This window comes from Cryptotermes secundus, unplaced genomic scaffold (assembly GCF_002891405.2).
Source record: "Cryptotermes secundus unplaced genomic scaffold, Csec_1.0 scaffold536, whole genome shotgun sequence".
Taxonomy (NCBI): domain Eukaryota; kingdom Metazoa; phylum Arthropoda; class Insecta; order Blattodea; family Kalotermitidae; genus Cryptotermes; species Cryptotermes secundus.
In genome coordinates this window covers 443,787-467,187 of record NW_019732862.1, presented here as the reverse complement: position 1 = coordinate 467,187, position 23,401 = coordinate 443,787, and the positions used below count along the sequence as shown (strand labels likewise).

General features: G+C 39.3%; 2 protein-coding genes across 3 annotated transcripts in view; one reads left to right on the top strand and one right to left on the bottom strand.

Moving 5' to 3' along the window:
• The window catches only part of LOC111867799, an 11,490-nt gene extending 6,409 nt beyond the window's left edge, over positions 1 to 5,081 (top strand). Inside the window, exon 2 of the mRNA XM_023857965.2 lies at positions 2,096 to 5,081. Coding sequence (XP_023713733.1) covers positions 2,182 to 4,047 — 1,866 coding nt within the window. The 5' untranslated portion in view covers positions 2,096 to 2,181 and the 3' untranslated portion in view covers positions 4,048 to 5,081. The remainder of the gene's footprint in view (positions 1 to 2,095) is intronic.
• Positions 5,082 to 5,760: 679 nt separating this feature from the next.
• Positions 5,761 to 23,401, bottom strand: part of LOC111867800 — a 35,493-nt gene continuing 17,852 nt past the window's right edge. The window contains exons 2-4 of one of the 2 annotated variants that reach the window (XM_023857966.2): positions 22,223 to 22,346; positions 20,511 to 20,667; positions 5,761 to 13,163 (exon numbers count right to left, since the gene is read on the bottom strand). In XM_023857966.2, coding sequence (XP_023713734.1) covers positions 9,686 to 13,163; positions 20,511 to 20,667; positions 22,223 to 22,331 — 3,744 coding nt within the window. In that variant the 5' untranslated portion in view covers positions 22,332 to 22,346 and the 3' untranslated portion in view covers positions 5,761 to 9,685. The remainder of the gene's footprint in view (positions 13,164 to 20,510; positions 20,668 to 22,222; positions 22,347 to 23,401) is intronic. The other variant, XM_023857967.2, reaches the window with a different exon arrangement.

Sequence of the window (23,401 nt, the reverse complement as noted above, 5' to 3'; positions counted from 1 at the left end):
TAATTTTAACTATTTGTAATTATTTTAATTAACTGGAACGTGGCTATCTTGGACAAAGTGAAGTTTTGTGTGTTGGTGATTTCTTTTTCTACTATAAATGCCTCTGATGATGGCTCCGTGGTGAGCCGAAACATGTAAGGCAGGTGGTGACGAGGTGGAAAACTTAAAAAAGTGTCACATTTGACGGAAGGAACTTGATTGTTAATATTCTGTTTTATTTAATATCAGACAGTAATAATCAATATTTGCCATATTTATTACATAACCTACGCATTTTTGAATCCTTAAATGTTTATGGGAGCGATAAAATGTGTAGAATGTACGTGGTCTGTCCAAAGAGAAACTGAACTTGTTAAATAGGGCGCCAACGACCCAACACAGGTGACTCGTGACAGTGGTGTTTTGTAGCGATCACCTAAAGCTTTAACCTGACACCTGCCCGATCACGCCACATCACTTAGTCATCGAGTACATGCGGTAGAAACAACCTGTCTTTTGTGCCTCTTGCGATTTTGCAAGTTGAAATATGAAGGACCTTGAAGAGTAACGTTGTTGGTTGAAATTGTTCCAAATTGGCAAAAACTTTTACAGAGAATTTTCAGATGTTGAAGCAAGCTTATGGAGAGGATTGTATAAGCCGTTCACGGTGTTACGAATGGTACCAACGTTTGAAATCGGGCAGAAAGTCCACCGAAGACAATCCCAAATCTGGACGGCCTTCCACATCAACGGACCATGATCATGATGAGAAAGTGAGTGCTGCGGTTCGTGAAAATCACCGCCTAACTCTCCGTGAAGTTTCTGAAAAAGTAGGCATCAGTAAAATTTCGTACCACACAATTTTGACCGAAATACTTGAGATGCATCGTGTTGCTGCAAAATTTGTGCCATGTTTTTGACAGATAAGCAAAAAGCGAACCGTGTCATGGTCAGTAAGGAGCTATTTGATCGTTCAAATGCTGACGAAAACTTTCTGAAAAATGTCGTAACAGGTGATGAAACATGGGTGTACGTGTACGATATCGAAACAAAAGCTCAATCATTGCAGTGGGTGGGAAAATTGTCGCCGCGACCAATGCACGTCGGAGTCGATCAAATGTGAAGGTGTTGTTGATCGTTTTTTATGAGAAGGGCCTCGTTCATCATGAGTTTTTCCACGTGGTCAGACAGTCAATGGACAGTTTCACTCGGAGATCTTGGAGCGCTTGAGGGAGGCAGAACGAAGGAAGTGGCCTGAGGGGTGGAGGTACCAGACCTGGATGCTGCACCACGACAACGCACCTGCTCACGCGTCGCCCTCATCCGTGAATTTTTGGCGAAGCACGAGACGGCTTCCGCCCCCCCAACCGCCCTACTCTCCAGAATTGGCCCCCTCAGAATTTCTTTGATTCCGGAATTTGAAATCCGATCTGAAAGGTTTCGAATTTTGGACGATAGAAGAGCTAGAAGAAAAATCGCTATGGGACCGACGCGCTGTCCCGCAAAACTCGTTCCGGGACGCGTTCTAGCACTGGAAAAACGTTTGAAGCGGTGTACAGACAGTGGAGGGGAGTACTTTGAAGGAGACAAGTCTTATTAAATTGTAAGTTTAAGAACGAATGTTTAAAAAATATGCTCGATTTCTTTTCGGAAAGACCGGGTATATTACACAGAAAATTACTACACATTTGGTACAGAGTACATTTATTGCTGCATTCGAGGCAATTAATCTTTCATTTTAACATATACTTAATAATTACTGAATATAACTTGGTGTTTCGATTCGTATTGCACCTGTGAGTAGTGTAGTCAGAAATTAACACCAATGTAATGTTCACAAATGGTGCAAAATCGACTGTTTCGGCATATCTCGATTCTCTGCGTTCCTAGCAACCCAGCAAAATATTCTTGTCCAGGAATATTGAAAGGTCTGAGCGGATGTATTACACGTGTCTGTATTTTCAACATACCTCTGTTTCCCTTGCTGAGCTGAATTGAGCAGAACCTGTGAACATGCTCTTTATTGGAGCGTAAATATAAAATTAGGTACTTGTGTATCTGCCTACCCCCGTAAAAATGGAAGTGCCTTAAGTTGTATCGTTTGTTCATGTTGCAGGTTGGATGTGGAGCATGCACTGCAAGAGTGGAAACATATGAAAAATCCGACATCTATCCACTATTGTGACTTCTATACTGGAGAGCATGATAAGGAATATCAGATTGCCACTCTTGGCTGCTCTTTGTCTATTCCACTCGAGATGTTCGTCGTCTACGCTACAGTTCTCGCAGTCATCTGATCGACATCTTGCTCTGTACCATGCTCCAGCCCCATATCAAGAAGCTGGCAGAGCACGTCTCAGTTCTGTAATTATCACATCAAGGCCATTCTCGATTGGAGATCAACTGAACAGCACTACAAGATCCAACGCCAATATTCCAAGTATGTCCGACCTACAGTGGCGTCGAGAGTTCATCACATCGTCGCATCCTCCAACCACTTCCACTACCACAGTCTATCCGCGGTCGTCCGCCCATATCCCTCATTATTCAATTGATTGTTCTAATGGAAAGAGTTGCAGTGAAACGATCAACATAAATTCGACAACTCCCCCCACTTTCAAACCTTATTCACAAGAAGTTTTGGAGAAATTTCTCAATGACTATGCTGTTTCTAAATTAAATTCCACTAAGCAGTACTCAAAGAACGAAACACCACCGTCTTATGTAACGTTTGACAGTAGTGACAATAGAAGCTTTAGTGAGGACAAGAGTAAAGATCTGACTGCGTTTGAACCTACAGCAGAACCAACTAATCGATTAGCAAACTTGTATCTTGATGATGAGAACGAGCCGGATTCTGTATCGATTGACGGCAAATCCAAGCCTCACTGGAGCCTGGTACAAGCCCAACATCACAATCATCCATATGACGACCGTGATGGATGGGTAACCCTGGAAGCAATTCCGTGGTCTTCCAGCAAAATTTCAAAATGGCAATCATCAAATATAAGCAACAAGCGTCCCCACTGGGAGAGCCGACCTCAAGCACAAGACTGGAATTCCGACAAGCCTTCGAAGCCGTGGGAAAGACCACAGCATGGTGAGAGGCCAACGGACTGGAAATATGAGAAGCCATCAAAGCCACAGTACCTGGTGAGTAACCGACCAACAGATGACAGCTGGTCACAAGAATCGGTCCATAAACCAGTACTTCACTTGGAACGACCTGTAGGCGATTACAATTACAAACCAACCCATGGGCATCACCAACAATGGATAACTTCAAGTCATCCTGATATTATCACTGAGGGAACACCTGAAAACTGGCCAGTTCCTATACATAGACCGGGAGGAACTGGAAACTTTAAGCCATGGCCATATCAAGAAACAGATTTTGCTCACCATCAGCATCAGTATGATGACAATTATAAACATGAGGTAACCCGCAGACCTCCAACTCCTGTCGTCTATCACGACGGTGGACTACCGCAGAATTATCCTGAGAGTGGGGAAGGTGAGTGGGTGCTGCTGTCCAGCACTAAAGGGTATTCCAAGCCTATTCGCCATCACTCATACCAAAGAGCCCTCACACTGAACCCAAGACCTATCACTGCAACTCGTAGTGTCAGACTGACAGTTCTCCCTGCCCTAAATGGCACAGCGAACACAACAACTTCGCATGGTGGCTTGCTGGAGGTGGAGAGCACATTCCAGACTGTTGATGAAGCCCAGAGAGACGACGCCAATAAGAGAATAGAGAACGACACTAAACCAGTACCGGTAAGGCTCATCTCTACGCCAGTTAAGCCAAAAGGAAATGGAAAAGCAGTCCTAGCTGCTGTGGGAGCTGGCATGCTCCCAGCCACGATGGCACTTCTCGTGCCAATGTTGCTGGGACGGAAGAAAAGAAGCACTCTGGCACCAAATATGAACTTAACCGCGACAATGCCAGCCATTCTGGATTACGCTTCTCCGAAGTTGAATAACAGAAAGGAAAATGCGAAGAAATGGGAAATAAATAATAGAGTTGTAACGAGTAAGGAAGCTGTGCGAAAAGGAGAAGTTTAAACGTTTTAATTTGAAAGCAATAAGTCTTTACATTGTGATAGCATTGACGAAATTTTCTGTACATCACAGTTGTGCAGATATCACAAATCAGAAGTCTCTTATGAAGGAAACAGAGATATCAAGCGTGTTTTGGAACAGTAGCATTCTTGATAATAATAATAGGTTGACAGCATCAATATTTGCAGTTATTGGAGCTGAATTTTAATTTATGGAATTTGTTTACACTTTTTCCAGTGTTCCTATACAAGATGTGGTACAATTGTTGTTTCCTGCACTTTCATAGTTTCGCTAAATCCGGAAATAGAGTTTTATATTTATATGTTACTTTTTGTTAGTATTTTTACGAAACTCTAATTTTAAAGAAAGTGTCAGTACCTTGAAATTTCTCTTGTTCTTGGAACACAGGCATATGTGGTCACAGTGGAAATTTCTGTCATATGTAAACAAGTTCAATTGTAGCTGTGTGAAAATTAAAGAATTTTGTAGACATAAGGTCGTGATATCCTCTCTAGAGGACGAAGAAATGTAATTCTCTATTGAATTTTAATTATGCTAGACTCAGTCATGTGCACGATGCGGAACGCGTGAAGTCCCTACATTACCAGATTATTTTTTTGTCAATGTCCTTCTACGTTTAAAGCTGTGATGAAGAATTTTACCATAAAAAAGCTCGTCTTCACTTATAGATGGAGAAAATTACTTGTTAATTACTTGGTATGAATCACGATTTTATTAATGTACCTGTTAATTAACCAAATCCGTGGAACTAAGTTTTCCAACCAATAAATACTCAACCACTGAAGAAAGTCTCTGCATTTTATGGAACACGGAGTTTCATTTCCCTGGTCACAACAGACCGCCGCTGATCCCTATTCTGAGCAGGACGGGTACAGACTACAACATTCTACTCCTTTTAGGTTAATTTTAATATTATTCTCCCATTTCCTTGTAGAGTCTTTACAATCATCTCTTTCCTTCTGGTTTCCCCACAAAAACTTTATATACACTTCTCTTTTCTTCTCTTTCTTACTTTCGCCTTCTTCCTTCTGGCCGTTTAAATACTTTTATTATTATTTCGATTTAAGTAATTATAGGACATATATTTATAATCATTTTAATTTTTACCGATTTATAAATTTCATACTTTTATATACGTTACATATATTTTGCCATTAAGTAAACCATGATTGTGACTTTAAGAACGCGTTGTTTTGTCTTGCACTTGCAATGCAATGTTTCAATGTATGTTCTGACATAGTAAGGCGCCCGCTTGTTGCCACCTTAACAGGCCTGTGCAACTGTAAATCTTCGAACTGGAAGTTCGAAAGCGACTCGAATCCGAGCTTGATATTTTCCGAATGTTGAAACAAACGTTGTAATTGCCAAGAAAACAATTCTGACATAGGCACCTAGTTTGTATGTAACCTATCAGTTGAGATAATTACGTATTTTCTGAATAGTTGCGCTTTTGAGTTTGTAGCGCTGTATTTCGAAATGCTAACTCAAAACTAAAAATCACTTACATCTCTGACTCTGAATCTGCCAAAGAGTACGTGAATGAACGGTGCATTCCATTGTACTTCTTTATATATTTCATCCTAGGTATTTCGTGGTACCTTCTCTCTCTCTTCTTAATCCTATACACAGTCGGTAGGACTCCGTGCACAGTCAGCCCGTCGCAAGGCAGCTACCTACAAAGGACACACAAACATAGAATAAACGCACACAAACACAGACACATAGAGTGGGATTCGAACCCACGACCCCAGTATTGGAGCGGGCGAAGAGGTTTCGTGGTACCTTCGAGTGGTGAATAAATCAATCTTTATATCATTGACGCTGGTGGTTTGGGCCGTTAACACCCTTGAGATTCTCATGTTATCCGGCTGCCTGTTCCATCCAATCAGATTTCGTTTATGTGTTCTTAATTATATTTATGAGAGTATGTCCGTCATTGAAGCCAAATCCTGTAATTAATTCCCTTTAGTATTAAACCTAAGAACCCTGATAAGGAGAGATGGACAGGAGGGAGGAAGTTCGGATACATGTTTGATCCCCCTTCATTTCATATTTCTAATATCTGGCGAGAAGTACAATTTATGCATCTCTTGAAAATGCAGTTGTCTCCAACTTCACATTATTTCATTCCTCTTGGACCCAAATATTCTCCTCAGCACCTTGTCTTCGAAGATCGGCAAACTATTTTCTTACTTACTGTGAGAGACCAAGCCTCACACCGCCAAAAAACTGCAAGTAAAATTGCACTTCTCTATGCTCTTAATTTTTCATGAATGCACTTGTGATCTGTAAGCATCATTCTCAAATATCTGAACTTTGTCAAGTTTTCAAAGGATGTAACAAATTTATCCTGCATTCAGGTCACAAAACATTAACATACACTTGGTTTTCCTGTGTTTATTTGTATACCAATGTCCTTATTAGCATCTATCACTGTTTATGTTTATTTATTTATGTTTATATTAATCTACACTAAATTGACATCATGAACATAAATCCAAAGCAGCTGTGTCTCATTAATTTTAATATGGCCTGGGTTTCTTGGGCCTCCTAAAGGTATGCTCAAAAGTATACTTGAAGAGCAATACTGGTAGAGAATGTCACCGAGTCGGACTATTCTCGAATAAGAAACAAATGTTAATCTACATGGACTTTCCTATGGGTCACATTAAAACACATTTTAATTAGCCTAATTATTTTCATGGAAGTACAGATTTTGACAAGAATATTGTACAATATTTCCCTCTCAACTGAATCGTATTATTTCTTGGAATCCATAAACAGCTGATGTACCGCCTTTTGTATTCTCATTTATTCTTCATTAGTCGATGATTAAAAAACTTATTATTAGTTGAGCTATTAGTTGAAATTCACCATGATGATCTTTAGCAGTTTCTTCTTAATGCTCTGTTAACATCGAGACAAGAATACAGGTTAAATTGTTGTATGACATACAAACAGAAAATATATTTGTTTTATTTCATACATAGTTACTTGAATGGAATGATCAATAAAAACACTGTGTTTTTCTATCTGCAAGAAATTGTGTATTTATATCTCTTTATATGGTAATGTTAAGATACTTAGAAGGACTACATACAAGTCTATTAATTAATACACTGTAAATAATTCAGATTCCTGCTAGTTAAGATTAAATTCCACCCAGAAGTATTTTCGAATGGAAGTACCCAATTTACTATCTGGACAGCACATTCATAAAGATCATTTTCTTGTGTAATCTCAGTAATGACTACATAACAGTGTCCATATGACAAATTCAATTAAAATCTCCAACATAGTGGAACATTAAAATTCTCATGTGTCTTCTATATAATTTGTTTCTATTGATAATCATACAGTATCATGCTCAATTCTGGATTTCTTTAATGGTGTCTTTCTAACTGCAGAGCTTATGTAGCATCAAATTGTGAATGTTAAATTATCTCCCTCACCAGTCATGGATTAGGGCATATGGTATGTTCTTATCAGAATTCAGTCTTTTACACATTTGATAAAACTCCCTTGATAGAGAATGGCCTCATCTAAGATTTTTACAAACACAGACACACCTAACAGCAGAGAACTATGTGAATCATGCCATGAGCGTTTATTAAACCTTCGACCAACACTATAGTGGTCCAAGGTAAATTGTATTAACTTATTCTACAAGTTAATATTATTTCTGCACTTCTGCTGGTGTAATATTTCGTAAAATATATTTGTATACTTATTGCAATGAATTGGGACCAACATCACTGTACATGTATTTAGCCATAAGCTGCATATTGTATCGTACTGGTGAGCACATATTTGTGTAATAGTTCTTGAAGAAACTGTATTGCACAGACATCTATGGAAGTACATTAGAATGTGTCTCCAATTTTATGTACTTACAACACGTTTAGTAATTCTATTTATTAAATAATAATATGTATACACTCTCATTTCATTTACATACACCTAAATGAATAATAGGCCGTGATAAATTCAAAATATGTTTAATAAAAAGAAACAGTGGGAAAAACAATGAATTTTATAACATATTAAAATGTCTATCTGTTATCACAAGACCCATATGTCAAATTCAAAAAGAAAATCAATAAACTCTGCATGCGTTTTCTTTCTTTTCATTTACATTGTCTAAAATATCGCAACCCTTTCTGACCCCAAGAGCAGTGATTTGTTTATTGCCTTGATGCAATGAACACTTATATTCCCAATCTATATAAATTAAAATGATATGAACACCTACACCACTGATTTGGTGATATGCATTAGATCTGTAATCAGAAAGATTCCTTCATTTTAGCTAAGTACAATGTACCTTTGTAAAACTTAGTGCAGTGTATAGTGTAGCTAAAACTTTGTTTACATTGTTCACTTATTATGTGAAGATGCAATCCTGTCTACATATCAGACTATCTACACGGAATTCTGAATACCATTTTTTTCTCTGATAAACCCTAACAGCTGCACAGAAAATATTTTTGAAATGTTTAAAGACAATTATGTGTGTATTGCAGGCCAAGAGATTCCTCGGAATTCTTAAATATTTTATTTTAGAAGTTAACATAAATACTAATATTATATTTGAAGTTCTCACTGATTGAAGAGTACAGTCTTCATGGTTGTAACTGAGACAGCCCGATGGTTCGGAGGATCATAGGGTCTCCATCTTCAGGATCGAAAAATGAACCAAACTAGAAACTACAGGTAACAGGAGGCAAGCTCAGTTTAGCTTGCTGGATTCTTTCTTGGCTTGCTAATCGACTCTAAAGACAGAGGTGATGTGTACCACTGAAACATGTGGTCTCTCTGAAGTACATGATGTCACAACCTAAAAGAAGGTATTCCTCATAAAAGAATAAATTATGCAAATGATTATTTTACAACTTCAACTGTCTATGTAAATTGCGAAATATCATGAACTTTCATAATGGACTTATTTAATATAAAAACCCAAGTCATTATCGACCTAGCTTTTCGTTTTACTATTTTTGAAGCATCTAATAACAGATATGATGCTGTAATTTCTCTATGTGGTACACTGTGCTGTTTTCATAGATGGGCAGATTATGATAACACCAGCTTCCTTGCTGTACACTACAGCAAGTGTCATCTTCACCTGTCCTTACTTGAATCATGTGGACAAAATTTCATTCACTCTCTTTTCAAATCAACTGACCTGTTAATAACTGTAATATAATTTTGCACAAGGATCAGATCATGCACTGTTGATTTAAAGTCGATACTATGTTAATTTCTGAGGTTCCGTTTGTCTGTCAATCTAATTTGCTCTTCATAAGCTGAATAAAATTCTGCATATGACAGCATTATTTCTGTGTAGAAATGTAACTATCATGAATATACAAGATTTCTGTGCATATTTCTTATTAAAATGTAACACTTACTCATAAAATAATGTACTCTCGTAAAAAATTGATCATATTCATACGTTCCATAAGAGTTACAAATTCCTTCTAAACTTAATTATGTTTCTTTTATTTTCCTCGCAGTATAAAATTGCTTCAGAGTTCAACTGCCCTCTAAGTCGCTTTCTGCTTTCTGAATAGATTTAACTTACTTTTCTTCGATTTATTTTACAAGTAGTCTTTAATTTTCAAGTGTCTCTCTTGATTATTCTTGCATTAATTGAACTGCCTTTGGAACTGTTATAATCCTTGTCCATTCGTCTCTGAACTCTCTCTATGTAATTAGTAAGTGCTTGAGATGTGCTCTTCAACAAGTTTAGCCCCATTCTAAGCTTGAAACGTGCAATACGTCGAACAAATCCTAGAAGGGAAAATTGTGATTCTGGGATTTTAGTTGTCATTTCTATATCTGCGTCTTTAGTTGATATCTCATTAGACACTGTCGTCATTTCGGGGGAAATGGTTGTATCATATTCCTCGTCACTCTGTATATCAGCGTATTCACCACTAGTATCATAGTCGTTAAAATGTGTCGTCGTAGGTAGTTCATTTTCGAGGGTAGAGCTTTCATTTGGTAACGTAACAGTGTTAACGTTTTCGGTGTCTTCAGTTGGGTTATTTGTCACTCTGCCATTTACCGTGGATGTCTCTGTTTCTGTTGTTTCTTTTCCTACTGATGCCTTGACAATCCCTTCCCTCTTTTGTATGTCCCCAAGTAAAGTTACAGAATTTTTCAACATCAAGTGAGTAGGCAATTCATTGCTTTCATCTTGATAATCTTTTCCTATAAGATTTCTATTTACAGGGTATTTCAGTTTGTTAGTCTCAATTTCGTTGTCTCTCACATCCCCATCTGGAATTCTGAATTTCGTAGACTCATTGGTATCTCGCTTGAGTCTTAAACTCCTAGGTCCATGTCCAACAAAACCTGAAATAAGTGACTCCGTCTTTTGAAACTCTGAAGATATTCCACTTGAGATATCTGATAAACTTCCAGGCCCGTTTTTACTGTCCCGCTTCCCATTAGTTCTATCCTCAGCGTCACTGTTCATATATATTTCATGTTTTCGTTGACTTGAACCTTGCTTATTTCTTGAAATTTTTTCAATATGCTCATGCTCTACAAACTGCTCAGTCTGTGTATCTTCAAGCACTCCGCGTGGGCCCGGTTGCCTTGTGACAGAAACGGTAATAATACTGCCCCCTGATCGAGGTTGTGTGTCTATGCCACCCCTATACTGTTGTCTGTTCTCGGAAACGCCTCTTCTATACTGCTCATTTCCTGCAGAGATGCTTTCCAAAATGCTAATTGTTTTATGTTTCATTTCTGAAGATTTCTCTGTATTCGCTGAATGACGCAGCCCTTGCTTACTGTCAACTTGCATGCTCCCATATGCCGGCCCTTCTGTCGCTGTCAATCCTCCGTAAGCGTTTAGCGCATGAGATTCTGACGCTGTGTAACTTGGCGTGTAATATAGCCCTCCATATGCAGTAGTCCGAGAGCCTGCATGTTGGTGTGGCTTGCCGTCGAGGTGAATGCTTCCCACCGCATACTGCTTTTTAGCTGTATTTACAGTTCCGCTATACAGATGCTGAGATTCCCTCACTGAGTCTCCAATGCCCCCACTCCTTGTAGCCATTCCCCCGTACTGATACCTATCTTGTGTGTCAGCGGCACGCAAACTGCTCCCATAACTATGTTGGCTGCCATGGGAATATGGATACGTTGCTTCGTTCTTCCCAGAACCTGCGAAACTTGCAGCACCCTGCTGTGAAGAATCAATTGTTACTCCACCGTATCTCATGCCGGCCGAACTGTACATCTGCCCATCTTCTACGCCGCCAGCCGTAGTCTTGTATCTGGAGTCCTGATCGAGATCCATCCCTGGTGCTCCAGCATAACCTGTTGTTTCTTCACCTATACCGCTGTAAGTAAATTCTCCTTTATCATTCATTCCCTCTAACAGTTTCCCAAACACCTCCTCTTCCGACTGACTGTTGTCGATTTCGCCGTCATATTCGCCATGGTGATAGTATGCGCTGGGGTGCAGTTGGTGTGGAGGCATTTGTTCTTCGTAAGTTCGCCTTGTGGCAAGTCCTCCGCCAAAAGGGTACATGATTAGACCAGCAAGTCCAGCTGTAACCACGAGACCAATCAATCCCACTCCAACGGAAGGCATCACCTCTCGAGCAAGATAATTATATATCCTAGTAGAAAGAGGGCGTTCCTTTGTCGTCACTTTGTTGTTGGTGAAAGTGGTATTCATTTCTCCAGTTTTACTCTCAGGGTCTTCAGTTACTTCTGGTTTATTGCTGGGCCGTCTACGTCTATTTTTGTTATTCTTCCTTTTCTTGTTTCCTCCGGTTGGGCGTCCGGGGCGTTTTGTCATCGTGTCTAGAGATGCATCGGTGCTGCTGTCTTCCGCGTTATTTTCTTCTGAAGAGGTGGTTTCATTTTCAGGAGTAGCTACTGTGGCAATAGGCCTGAGAAGTTCCTCGGTGTCTCGATGTCTGTCTGCTGCGACTGCAGTTGGTCTAACTGTTGTCCCTCTCAGCTGGCTTTTCTGGCTGTTGCTTTGTTGGTTAAGAGGCCGTAGTTTCGTAGAGAAAGTTGGGACAGATGTTGTTGTTACTGTTGTTGCCGCTGCTGTTGTCGTGGGCATTTTAATGGTCGTGCGTGTTGGGTTTGGTTTCCTGGTTTTCGAAAGTTTAAGTATTTCCAGTGTTTCATTTTGACGCAAATGAGGCTTTGCAGTTTCAGAGAATAACGCTGATGTTGGGCTGCCTATTCGAACAGGTTTCCTTGTTACTGTTGAAGGAGTCACAGTGCTCCCATAGGGACCGAGGCCACCACTTCCTTGATGATAATACGGCTCTATGGTGCCTCTCAAGTCTTTATATGAAACTTTAGTTGCTGCTGAAGTAGTCTTTAAGTGTTCTGATATTGGTGTGGTGACTGCAGTTTTGTGGCTGCTTGGGACTCTTGGGCTGTGTGTCTTCTCCTTGTTTAGCAGATGTGAAGGGGTTGTTGGAGAGCTGCTGCCGCTAAGAAGAACCCACGTCGACACAACATCAGATGACGGTGATTCATAGTAGGGTCTCAGTGTTGTCATTATCGTAGTTGTTGATTTCTTCTTTTGGTTCATGTCACCTACAGTCTGCCGTGTGTCGCTCGGATCAGTATATGAAAGTTTTTCAATCGTTTTTTCTAATTCCTCATCGTCTTCAATTATAACGGGGACGGCAATTCCTTTGAGGTTCATCTCCTCTCCGGTATCCTCATGGGAATGTGAGTGTATTGGGATTTCGGTTGTCTTTGGCAGTAATTTTACACGTTGATTGCTCTGTTTATGTTTCAATTGTGACTTCAATTTAGGTGGCGTTCTTACATCTTTGTCCACCATTGAATCACTGCCACCTTCGTCGCTGTCTGTTTCACCTTCATCGCTGTCTTTTTCAAAATATTGTGAATCTAAAAGTTGACTCGCTAAAGACTTTATGGAATCTCCCATTGGAGAAGAGTGTTTGGCACGCCCCATATTGTTGGTGGACGTTTCTACTATAGTAGCATTGCTGAAAAGGGTTGCTGTCACTTGCTGGGTATCGGCTGACTTTTGTATTTTTCCTCCTCTTTGTTTGTCATCATCCCCATTCTCAAGTCTGACTCTGTAAAGGACATCAAATTTCCAATCAGAAAATTTCTGATGAATATTATTAGAATAAAATTATAGTTGAACTTGCAGCCAAAATGCTGTTATGCCTTAAAGCCAGACTTGTTTAGGGGCAGCAAATTAATAGAGGTGTTATGGGAACCAGAATTAATATGGTCAGAAAGCTAAAGGAGGCACTTTGCTATAGAGCTATGCATATCCATCATAATTAACAGAAATTATGTTTTATATTATTATGAAATTTGAAGGCTTCATATACACCTAAACAACTTGATTTATGTGCACAAAGGGCCGCGCCATAGCTCAAGCGGTTAGTCGCTGGCTTCCCACCTCGGCGGCCCGGGTTCGATCCCGGGGTTTGGTAAAGTGGAATTTGTGGTGGACAAAGTGGTGCTGGGGCAGGTTTTCTCCGAGTACTTCGGTTTCCCCTGCCAATCTTCATTCTACCAATTGCTCCACAAACACCCTCACGTATTATCTGCGGGCTGGTACAATAGGCCAGAAGTGGCCGCAGTACAAGGGACTTAGTCCCACCCCACTGGCAATAATAAAAGAAAATATGTGCACAAACCACGTTTATATGTTCAATATCCTGCAAAGTCGTAAACCAGGGTGAATAATATAAACAGAGCCATTAATTCATTTAATATAATGCGAGATATCAGTAGATGATAGTCCTAACACATTGTCAAAAGCATGTACTAAATAAATAAAAATGTACACTCCCAGGAAGTATAAAAAATAAATGGCAGGTCCAATCGATATGGAAGGGTAGTGTTAGTAATATCACTACAGTTGTACGTTAAAATTCAAGTCATTCTGATGAATCCAGTCGATAGAAAGTATTGTTGAGTCATGGACTATTTATCCACGGAAGAATTAGTTGCCGCTGAATGAGATTACTTTCGGAAGCGGCCGTTGTGTGCTTAGCTACACCTTCCCAGAAGTCGCCTGGAACCTCTGGGGCCTGCTGCATACAAATGTGCACACGTATTAGTGTGACAGAAGCTACTATTTTTCACATTTGTAACAACATTCAAATAACAGGTTTTGGCAGTAAGAGAAAAGTGCTAGATTCGGTTCTGTGAAGCTTCTGCGGATATCTGAGCCACACAAGGTGCCTTTCAACCAACTTGTATTCCACCTCAAGTAAGTGCAAATCCCATGCGATGCATTACTTCTCTGCCTCTGTCACAACGGGTCTTCCCATCGCAGTGTGGTCTTAGAAAGTCTTATGCTGTAACATGTTTACGCTCTATCCCGGCGCTGGTCGCTGAAGAGAGGCATACAATTGAGTAAGGCTGCGTTTGCGTTCAGAATTACCCTTCTGTTCATGCTGTGTACATTTGCTCCAACAGGACTGATTGTAGGTTAGTAAGCAAAACACAACTTTGTAATTGTTAGTATGAGTTTAATTTGATTAATATGGTTAATACATTCATATTATTACATGATAAAACACATTACTAACAACACATAACCGTTTTATATGTCAATCAGATGTTACTAGGTTAACGGATTAGACAAAGCAAGCCATTCCATCACCGTGTTAGGTTGATGTGTCCTATTTAACGGCACTACAGAACAAGAATATTTTCCTTTGTTCCATAACAATTTCACAGTCCCTTAAATGTAACTTTCAAGGCGATCCGGAAATTTTCCGTATTCATGGAAGCGCATTATTTTAATACAGAGTCTGCCAGAACATAGAACAGACAGCTACATAAAAATAACACATTCCTCTAAGTCCCCATTCCAGTACAATATTATTCCTGAAGACATTACCTTCACCATGTATTTTACACAAAATACCGTGTTGTGAGTATTAAAAAGATGGAGTTTTAACACCGTAATTTTAATTTTGTTTGAGACCCCACCAAACAAGCACTGGGGTTAACAATAAGTTCTACTGAAAATTACGAATATTCTGTGAGAAATTCACACCACATAAGCTATGCTTCATGGACAATGTTTACCCGTCCGATTAGACATTTTTACCACGTCACAAAGACGTAAGGTTTGGAACTTAAGAGTGATACAAACATTAAAAAGCAACCAAAATATTTGTTTCGTCACTTCAATAAATAAAATAGTCTGGAACCAATCTAGGTTTGATTTAGAGCAGTGCATAGGTCGCGGCTTTGTCCCGTTTACAGAAACCAGTCAGTAACGAAAATAATTTTAAAATTTTATACTCCAAATTTACATAAATATTTGTCTTGTGACTTTCAAGATTCACAATTTAATTTAAATTTATAACTGTTTAATTCACTGATCCTAAATTAGTTCGTGTAATTGATCATAGTTTGGGAGAAAATGACGCGAACTCCCTATTATAGGTTAGTAGTTAAAAAATTATTTCTACCACGCATTAGAAAATATATTACAATAAACGGATACATTTAAAAAAACAACTAACATATCATGTTTCTAAAGGATTTCAGCTCTATATAGAGCTAGGATAAATTTTTCACTAATTCAGGTGAAGCTTGTTATTACGCAAGTGATGGGAACGGAATTTATAGCTGAACAAGTGCGTGAAATGCATGTTTTAGCAGCTTAGAAACTGGGACTCATCCCATTGTTTTCCTGAGGCCAGAGGAGCACCTAGGGAACTCGCCTCGAGTGAACTGATCGGAGGACGTTCCGAATACGTACCAGAAGAGGAGACAGACAGACAGACAGATAAATTGCTGCTGGTCGTCGCCAGCACAGTCATTCTTTGTTCCTAGTCCCGCGGTTTACTTGACCATATTTTACTGCCTCGCAACTCTGAGAATCCCGCAACTCTTCTATCACACGAGTAGGATAATTGGGTTTTCTTCTGTTTCCGGGGTCCGACCATGAATAAAATATTTTGATTGATAAACTGCTTAAGAGGAAGGGGATTTAAGTGATGAATGTAGCTGGAATTGGCTGTCGAAAAGGATACATTCAGTTACAGAATAAACATCACCTTGGTCCGCTCCTTGTAGTCTAGAAGATCTGAACGACATATCGAGTGGGTGAAAATTACTTCAAAAACAGCAGTCAGTTTAACACAGCCGACGCTCTCTAGGTAAATCCAATTATTTAGTAACAAACATTTCAGTTTAATGCTGTTTATCTGTTAAGACGTAACATTTTCTGATATCATTACGATGACTTATCTTTATTTATTGTCAGTGACCGGAGACCGCGAGTCATTTGGCGAGCAAATTCTACGCATGCGCTAACGTTAAGAATATGACGATTGTATGCAAGAAGAATGTTACATATTTAGCCTAGCGTATAAAAATACAACTACTCTGTTTCCTTTTTTTTTATTGCTAGTGAGGTGGGACTAAGTCTCTTGTACTGCGTCTACTTTTGGCCTATTGTACCAGCCCCAGATGATAGGTGAGGGTGATTGTGGAGCAATTGGTGGAATGAAGATTGTCAGGGGAAACAGAAGTACTCGGAGAAAACCTGCCCCAGCGCCACTTTGTCCACCACAAGTCCCACTTGACCAGACCCGGGATGGAACCCGGGCCGCGGCGATGGGAAGCCAGCAACTAACCGTTTGAGCTGTGGCGCTGCCCAGTCTGTTTCCTATGTAAGATTTAAGGTTTTGAATGAGGTAACCCTGAAGAATGCCGTCTTCTGGGATGTGGCGCTGTGTAGATCTTGTGTGAACCGACGTTGCGCAAATGATCTACACAGCGCCACATTCCAGAAGATGTCTTTCTTCATACTCTGTTTGCTGTCTCCTACTGACGAACTAATAGAAGAAACCGAAATATTTTGTGAAATACACTCCTTAATTTTGCCAATATGTAAGGTAGCCACGCCTGTTATAGCAAAGTACCAATATCGCGGCAGTATTTTATGCGACTCGAATGCTCACTCCCAGTCTTTCTTTAATTACATTAACGTAACTTAATTGTTCAAGTTTAGTGTTATCCTTACTTCGGATTTCTGAATGTTAGTATGATGTAGACAGGAGAAGAAACCATATGCTGGTTGGAAAATGGGTGCTTAATTCTGGTAACCCATCTTATGACTTGATGTGCTTAGGCCCTGTTTTTAACAATACAGCGGCAGACACACACAGTTGCGAGGTGCCAGTTCTGTAATTCCATGCTGCTTCTGCGTTATTGCCAGTTATCCGAAAATGTGTTTAGTCCTTCTTCAAGCTCCTGCGGTCATATTCCTCAAAACCCACTTAACGTGCGAAGAAAATATAAAGATAGCAGCTTTCGTTCCTCAACAATTCTAATACGAATTTTATTCAAAGACTAGCTTTATTCAGGAAACCCTATCTAATTGGCTTTGCTCAAAATTACCTGCTTGGACGTCAAATGTTATAATGTTATTAAATGAAGTCAAAATTTAATCACGGAGATTTGCGGTTTGCAGCATGTACGGAGAAAACAATAAGGTGACTCGTCTGTCACATTTTATTCCTTTCATTTTGAACGCGCTATAGGTGTCTTAAATTTTCATAAATTCGAAATATAAAGGTAATGATATAAATATATTTCTGCAGGAAATTTCTCACTTTTGAATCTGAAGTCGCTGAAGGATACTTTTTATGTTGGTTTTATCTCTCAGACTATGTGTATGGGAGGCCTGCCATTGCTGAACCCTTAATGTTATTCATTTTTTCTTTTTTCTTTATATTGATGATATATTTCTGCCAAAAATATATGTGTAGAATAATAACATGTACAAACGTGAACAGGCCAGCTTGTGGCGATGAGGTTGTACATATGAATCTTATATCTCTGCCAACATATGTGAAACTAATCGATAGTTTCTAACCTCAGAGCTTATACAGAGAAATTTCGGTTTAATATTCAGGGACAGTAAATTTGAAACTGTGGTTCTGGCATAACCTGATTGTATCTCCGGTAGAGAGAGAGAGCTTTATATTTATATCCACAGAATTAGACTTCATGTATCACTTTTCTGCCACCACCAATAATAATTAATTAATGAATCATTTCTTTTCCTCCGCTTAGCCATGCCTGTCTTTCCTGTCCTAGATGCAACTCCAAAAGTATCGTTATATTTTGGAAATCGTAGAGTATTTAAATTGCGCTCAAATGTTGTAACCGCTTCGTGAACAATATCCTCGGCGAAACAATCAGCGCTGCAAACAGACCGTCTTCTACGTGGCTTTGGGTATGGATATGATACTGCTTTCTTTTCGAGTCTTCCTCTCCGTGCAGACCTCCAGCCCAAGGCCCAAGGATAAAGCAGAGCTGCAATGCCAATACCACCCGCCATTATAACCATAACTGGCGCTATCATGAAGTACCAAATTGGATACTGCAGAGGGCTCAACATACTCGAAACAACAGACGTCACGGAACTGAAAATGTCACTTACAGGTTTCACTGGATTGTTAGATATTGCGGGAGGTTTGGTTGTCACGGATCCTCCGTAAGTGTCGTCAAGCAAAGGTTTTACAGGCTTTTCCGTGGTGCTTGAGGAGCCAGATATCACGACATTATTATTAGTGACCCCTGAAGTTATCATGATGTTTACATCGGGACATCCTTCCTTGCTGCTTGTAGTGAGATTTCCATTCGTTGTTACGATTATATTGGGGCAGTTTGAAGGTTTTGTGGACGATTCGACGGAAGGGTGTGGCGTCGTTACGTGAGCGTGTGATGAAGGGTAATGGTACACGGGTGGGGACGGTTTGTGCGCTGGCGTCGGACGGGGTGTGATGAGAACCACGGGATACATCGTGGTTGACGGGTGTGTAGGACCATTGTACTCGGGTTCATATGCACCGTACATAGGCTTATGACTAGGGTTGTGATTGTTAGAGGGTGGTTTGGGAGTATGGGGTCTGTTTTCAAGTACCACAATGCCTGGTTTTGGTGGCCGCATTGGATATTTGTCGCTTCCAGGAGAAGGCGTTGATGGCGATTCATAATCCCAGTGGGAATTGTGAATGGTGACTGCGGGCTTTTTAATTACGCCAACATAACCCCCATTGGGCTGCTGATGCATCGTGACGGTTGGTTTGTGTGGCCTGACTTGGGGAGTCCATGCTGTGGGTTTGGGCTTCGTTTTATGAGCATTTGTATACGTGTGATAAAGAATCAAATCGTCCAGAGACTCAATGCCGGAAGTCCCACCGGGCCATCTCTTTGTTTCTGATGGCGGAATGAAAGCAGATAACTCTGCAGGTCTCACTTTCTCTAACGCTTTATTAGGATACTGGTTATTTGGAATACGTATATCCTGCATGTTACTAGCAAGGAAGGTGTTAACCAATTTAGTGTCATCGCGGTACGCTTCAGAAAATTTCGATTTCTTCGTACCTGCAGGCGTAGTGCTGTTTTGTTTAATTTCATTTACGCGTATCCGTGAATTTGTTATATGAGGCGACTGGAAGTTTATGTCGACTGTATCGTGTATATTTAATGCATTATAATATGTGCCGTTATCTGGTTCGGCTGTGATACTGTAATTTAAAAGTTTTGAATCGCCATTTGCAGGTTGCAGAACTGGAAGCCAGGATTTAGTGACCGATGCTTTTGACGAATTACTTTTAAACTTATTTCTAGCATCCAGACCGTTAGATCCGACACTGTTATTGCCGTTTATATGAGCTAAGTAAGTCTCATATGGTGGTTCATGTGCATTATCAAAAGATGTCAGTATTGAATATCTTCTTGTTCCCCCCAGTTTTTTGGAAGAATTATTCTTAATATTCAACGACTCTTCGAAAGATTCGTTTTTGGATTTTTCACTTGAAGTCAGTGCAATTGGAGACCAGAACTGATCATCATCAACGACTGAGGAACTATTGCCTTTAAATGTGTTTACTGCTGTCGAATTATCAGATAGCTCAGCCACCCTCGTCTTACTCCTTAGTCTCTTCAGCAATATGTTATAGAGCTGTGACGAAATGTTCTGAGCATTCATTTTCATGGATGAAAGCAAGCCTAGCGGTACTACTCCTATGAGCTTGGGCCTGTTGCCACTGTTCTCATTTTGGGTAATGCTAATGTTAACATTATCTCTACTGTCATTAAATGATTTTAAAATTCTTGAAAGAAGCGTTCTAGTTCTTGCTGGAAGCCCTAACCTTTGCTTCCAATTAAAATTAGTAGGCACATTGTTCTTTGAGGACAATGAGCTCTTGGCAGCTTCAACACTGCCCCCATAGCCTGTTCCCCGATAGCTCCTCTGTCTATTGTCACTTCTTAGTGCGGAAAAATTACTAAGTACTGGTTGCTCATGAATTAAACTTAAAACCTTAACTTGATGTGTGTTGTCTAATGACGGGTACGCTATTGTAAAAGTGTTGGAGGTTGAGCGTGGGATTTTTGCCTTAGAGGCCTGTACATTTTTTTTATACCTGCTCCGGTCTTGATCAGAATGCAGTTGATGTTCATTTGCCGATGATGTTTCAGACACTGAAGATCGCCAGCTGCCAAGGGCAGAGGAAGCATTTCCATCTGCCACTTGTTCTTCTGGAGAAACTGAAGATGCATTTATTTTGCCACTGGCGTCTGCTGCAAGATAAAATTCAATGTCTTCAGAACATAATTTCATTTATACATTGTTGTTGCTACCTTGTTATTTGCTCCAATCATCCAGCTAATTGTTTCAAAAAATAAACGCCTAATTGGACACAAGTGTTGGTCAACTGAACTCAAGTAACGATGTATATTCTCAATTTATAACACAATACTACTACTACGACTACTACTGCCACTACTACTACTACTACTACTACCACCACCACCACCACCACCACTACCACCAATGAAACGGCAGAATGACATTAACACTGCATGTACGTTCACGTAGATTTTCATGCTTGGAGGTGGATGAAAGTGGCTCAGGATCGTGTATCATAGCCTTAGTTATTGGCGGTGCTGAATCTTCGGGCTTTACTATCATAATATTAGTTACTTAGGTGACTGGTTTCAGAGATCTCCTACACGAAGTACTTTGACAGAAACTTAGTGAATATAGGCAATATGATTACCGTATTTACGCATGTATAGGCCGCACATTTTTTGCCAAAAATTCAAGAGGAAAACTGGGGTGCGGCTTATATTCGAAATATTCCAAATCACACTTAATTTAAAAAAAAATTATATTCATAATTAGTAATACAGGATGTTCTACTCCTGAAATAATATTCCAAGAAAACTATATTTTCTATAATTTCTCTCTGAAAATTGTGCTGCGGCCTATACATGCGTAGATACGGTACTTTATTCTTTTGGAAAGTTGCGACCTCATGGCACCATCCACCTCGCCCTCATTTATCCTTCAAAGAACATTTTATTTTCACACTGAAAAAACATGCAGTATGTGTCTCGCCTGATCTACCACGATTTGTGTATAGGCTACTGCTGTGAGATTATCTGTCCAAGAGTAAAATTAAGCCAGAAACCGTCCTTGCATTAGGATCCGGCAGCTATTATAATGAAACAAGTCTATATGACAAAATGAGATGAACAGTTTAAATGCATTTGTGGTATATTGTAGTAAAGTAACTGTAATTATGAACATAAAATTTATATTAATTTGTGCTCAAGAACTGCCGCATGTAACCTGTTCAAACACCACGTTAAAATTGTTAAACAATTAAGCTTTAAATATATATGTATAATTTATATAATTCAGTATAAAAGAATATGGATATACATTAATCCTTCAATGATGCAACATTTCCTTCACGAAATCTGTGATTTCAATAAGTTAAAATCTCTGATACTTACAAAGTAAATCCATGTTAGTGAATGACATGAGAGTTTATATCGAAACATTAGAAAAAGAAGATTAATATTTCGTATAAATTGCCGCCAACAAATTTCTGGCTACTGCATAAAAATAATTTCTTGATATTCTGAAAATAAATTCTTTAAAATAGTTCTTTTGGCCTTGTAAACTACTGATGTTCCTTACTATAAGAGATAATTTAGAGCGTCCATCTTACTCTCCAATTTAAATTAAATTATTTTTAAATACAGGCCTTAACTGTCATTTATATCATACTTACTTATCAATATAACAAAGACTGGATCTGTCCAAAATGTACGGACTGGTTATTACCTGATGTGGATTGTTGCTGGGGCCTCGCATGGCAGATGTCAGTTGCCATCAGGCAGACAAGTGACAGCAACACCAGCCGAAGAACTCGGCCAGGCCGTGGCAGTCTCATTGTTGCTCTCCACACCTGGACAACAGTCCGATGTACAATGCCATGAATATTACTTCGCTATGTCAATTGTACCGATAACTCTGGAAAGTGATAATCCAGTACGAGAAAGTGAAATGGCAAATTATAGGAAGTAAAATAGATAAATTGCAGTTTTTATTTGATTTACTAGTCCATAAAAGCAAAAGTCTTCCGTCTGTATAGACATGTGTACAATTTTTCTATATAATGAAATACCTATGCCAATACTTTAATTGAAGCTCAGTGCGTGTGTTCCGTCTTTGAGTTTCTTGCCTTCCTATCCGAAGTAAAAGCTATGAAGAGAGGCATTCAGTTAAACAGTGCACAATTCAGTACTGCGCTATTATACTAAACAATCGCAAGGAAATTATGCAAGAAAGAACCTAGAAGATTTCCTCCTAATTATGAAATGTGAAATAGCATTTCAGATAAAAATTCAAGTAAATAGGAAAGGTGTTAATCTTGTCATATCCCTCTCATAATATACAGGCCTGTTTGTACGAATTGTAGAGATAAGTGATATTGACCTAATTTCCTTATTTTATGCGGAAAAAGAGTGTATGATATGACATTCGTATGGCTTGTGTCCAACAATATCACCACTATTCCCCTGAGTATAAAACAGTCTTCAGAATTGGAACCAGGGCTCTTGTACTTCGGGTACAACAACTTTTGACGAAATTAAAATGTTCGTAAACTGCATAATAACCGTGGAGTCACTCCTTTTCGTCTGGACTTCTCAGTTCCCTACCAGCAATAAAAACAAAGGGGCTTTCCAGCTTCTGAGCTGGCAGAAAAACTAGCAGAATTTAATTTGTGGCCCTAAAGTGTATGATGACAGATGTGCAGCTGTTTTTAGATTATTTTAAGAATATAAAATAGAGCATCATTGTGGTACATGAACTTTTTATTTATTCTTGTTGTTGAATGGACGGCTTATTAAACGTCTAAAATTTAACGTAATTATAAATCATAACGATAGCTAAAATATGTACAAATCTATTTTTATATTTAAAAAATTCAAAATAAACATTTAGACATATTTCCAGGTA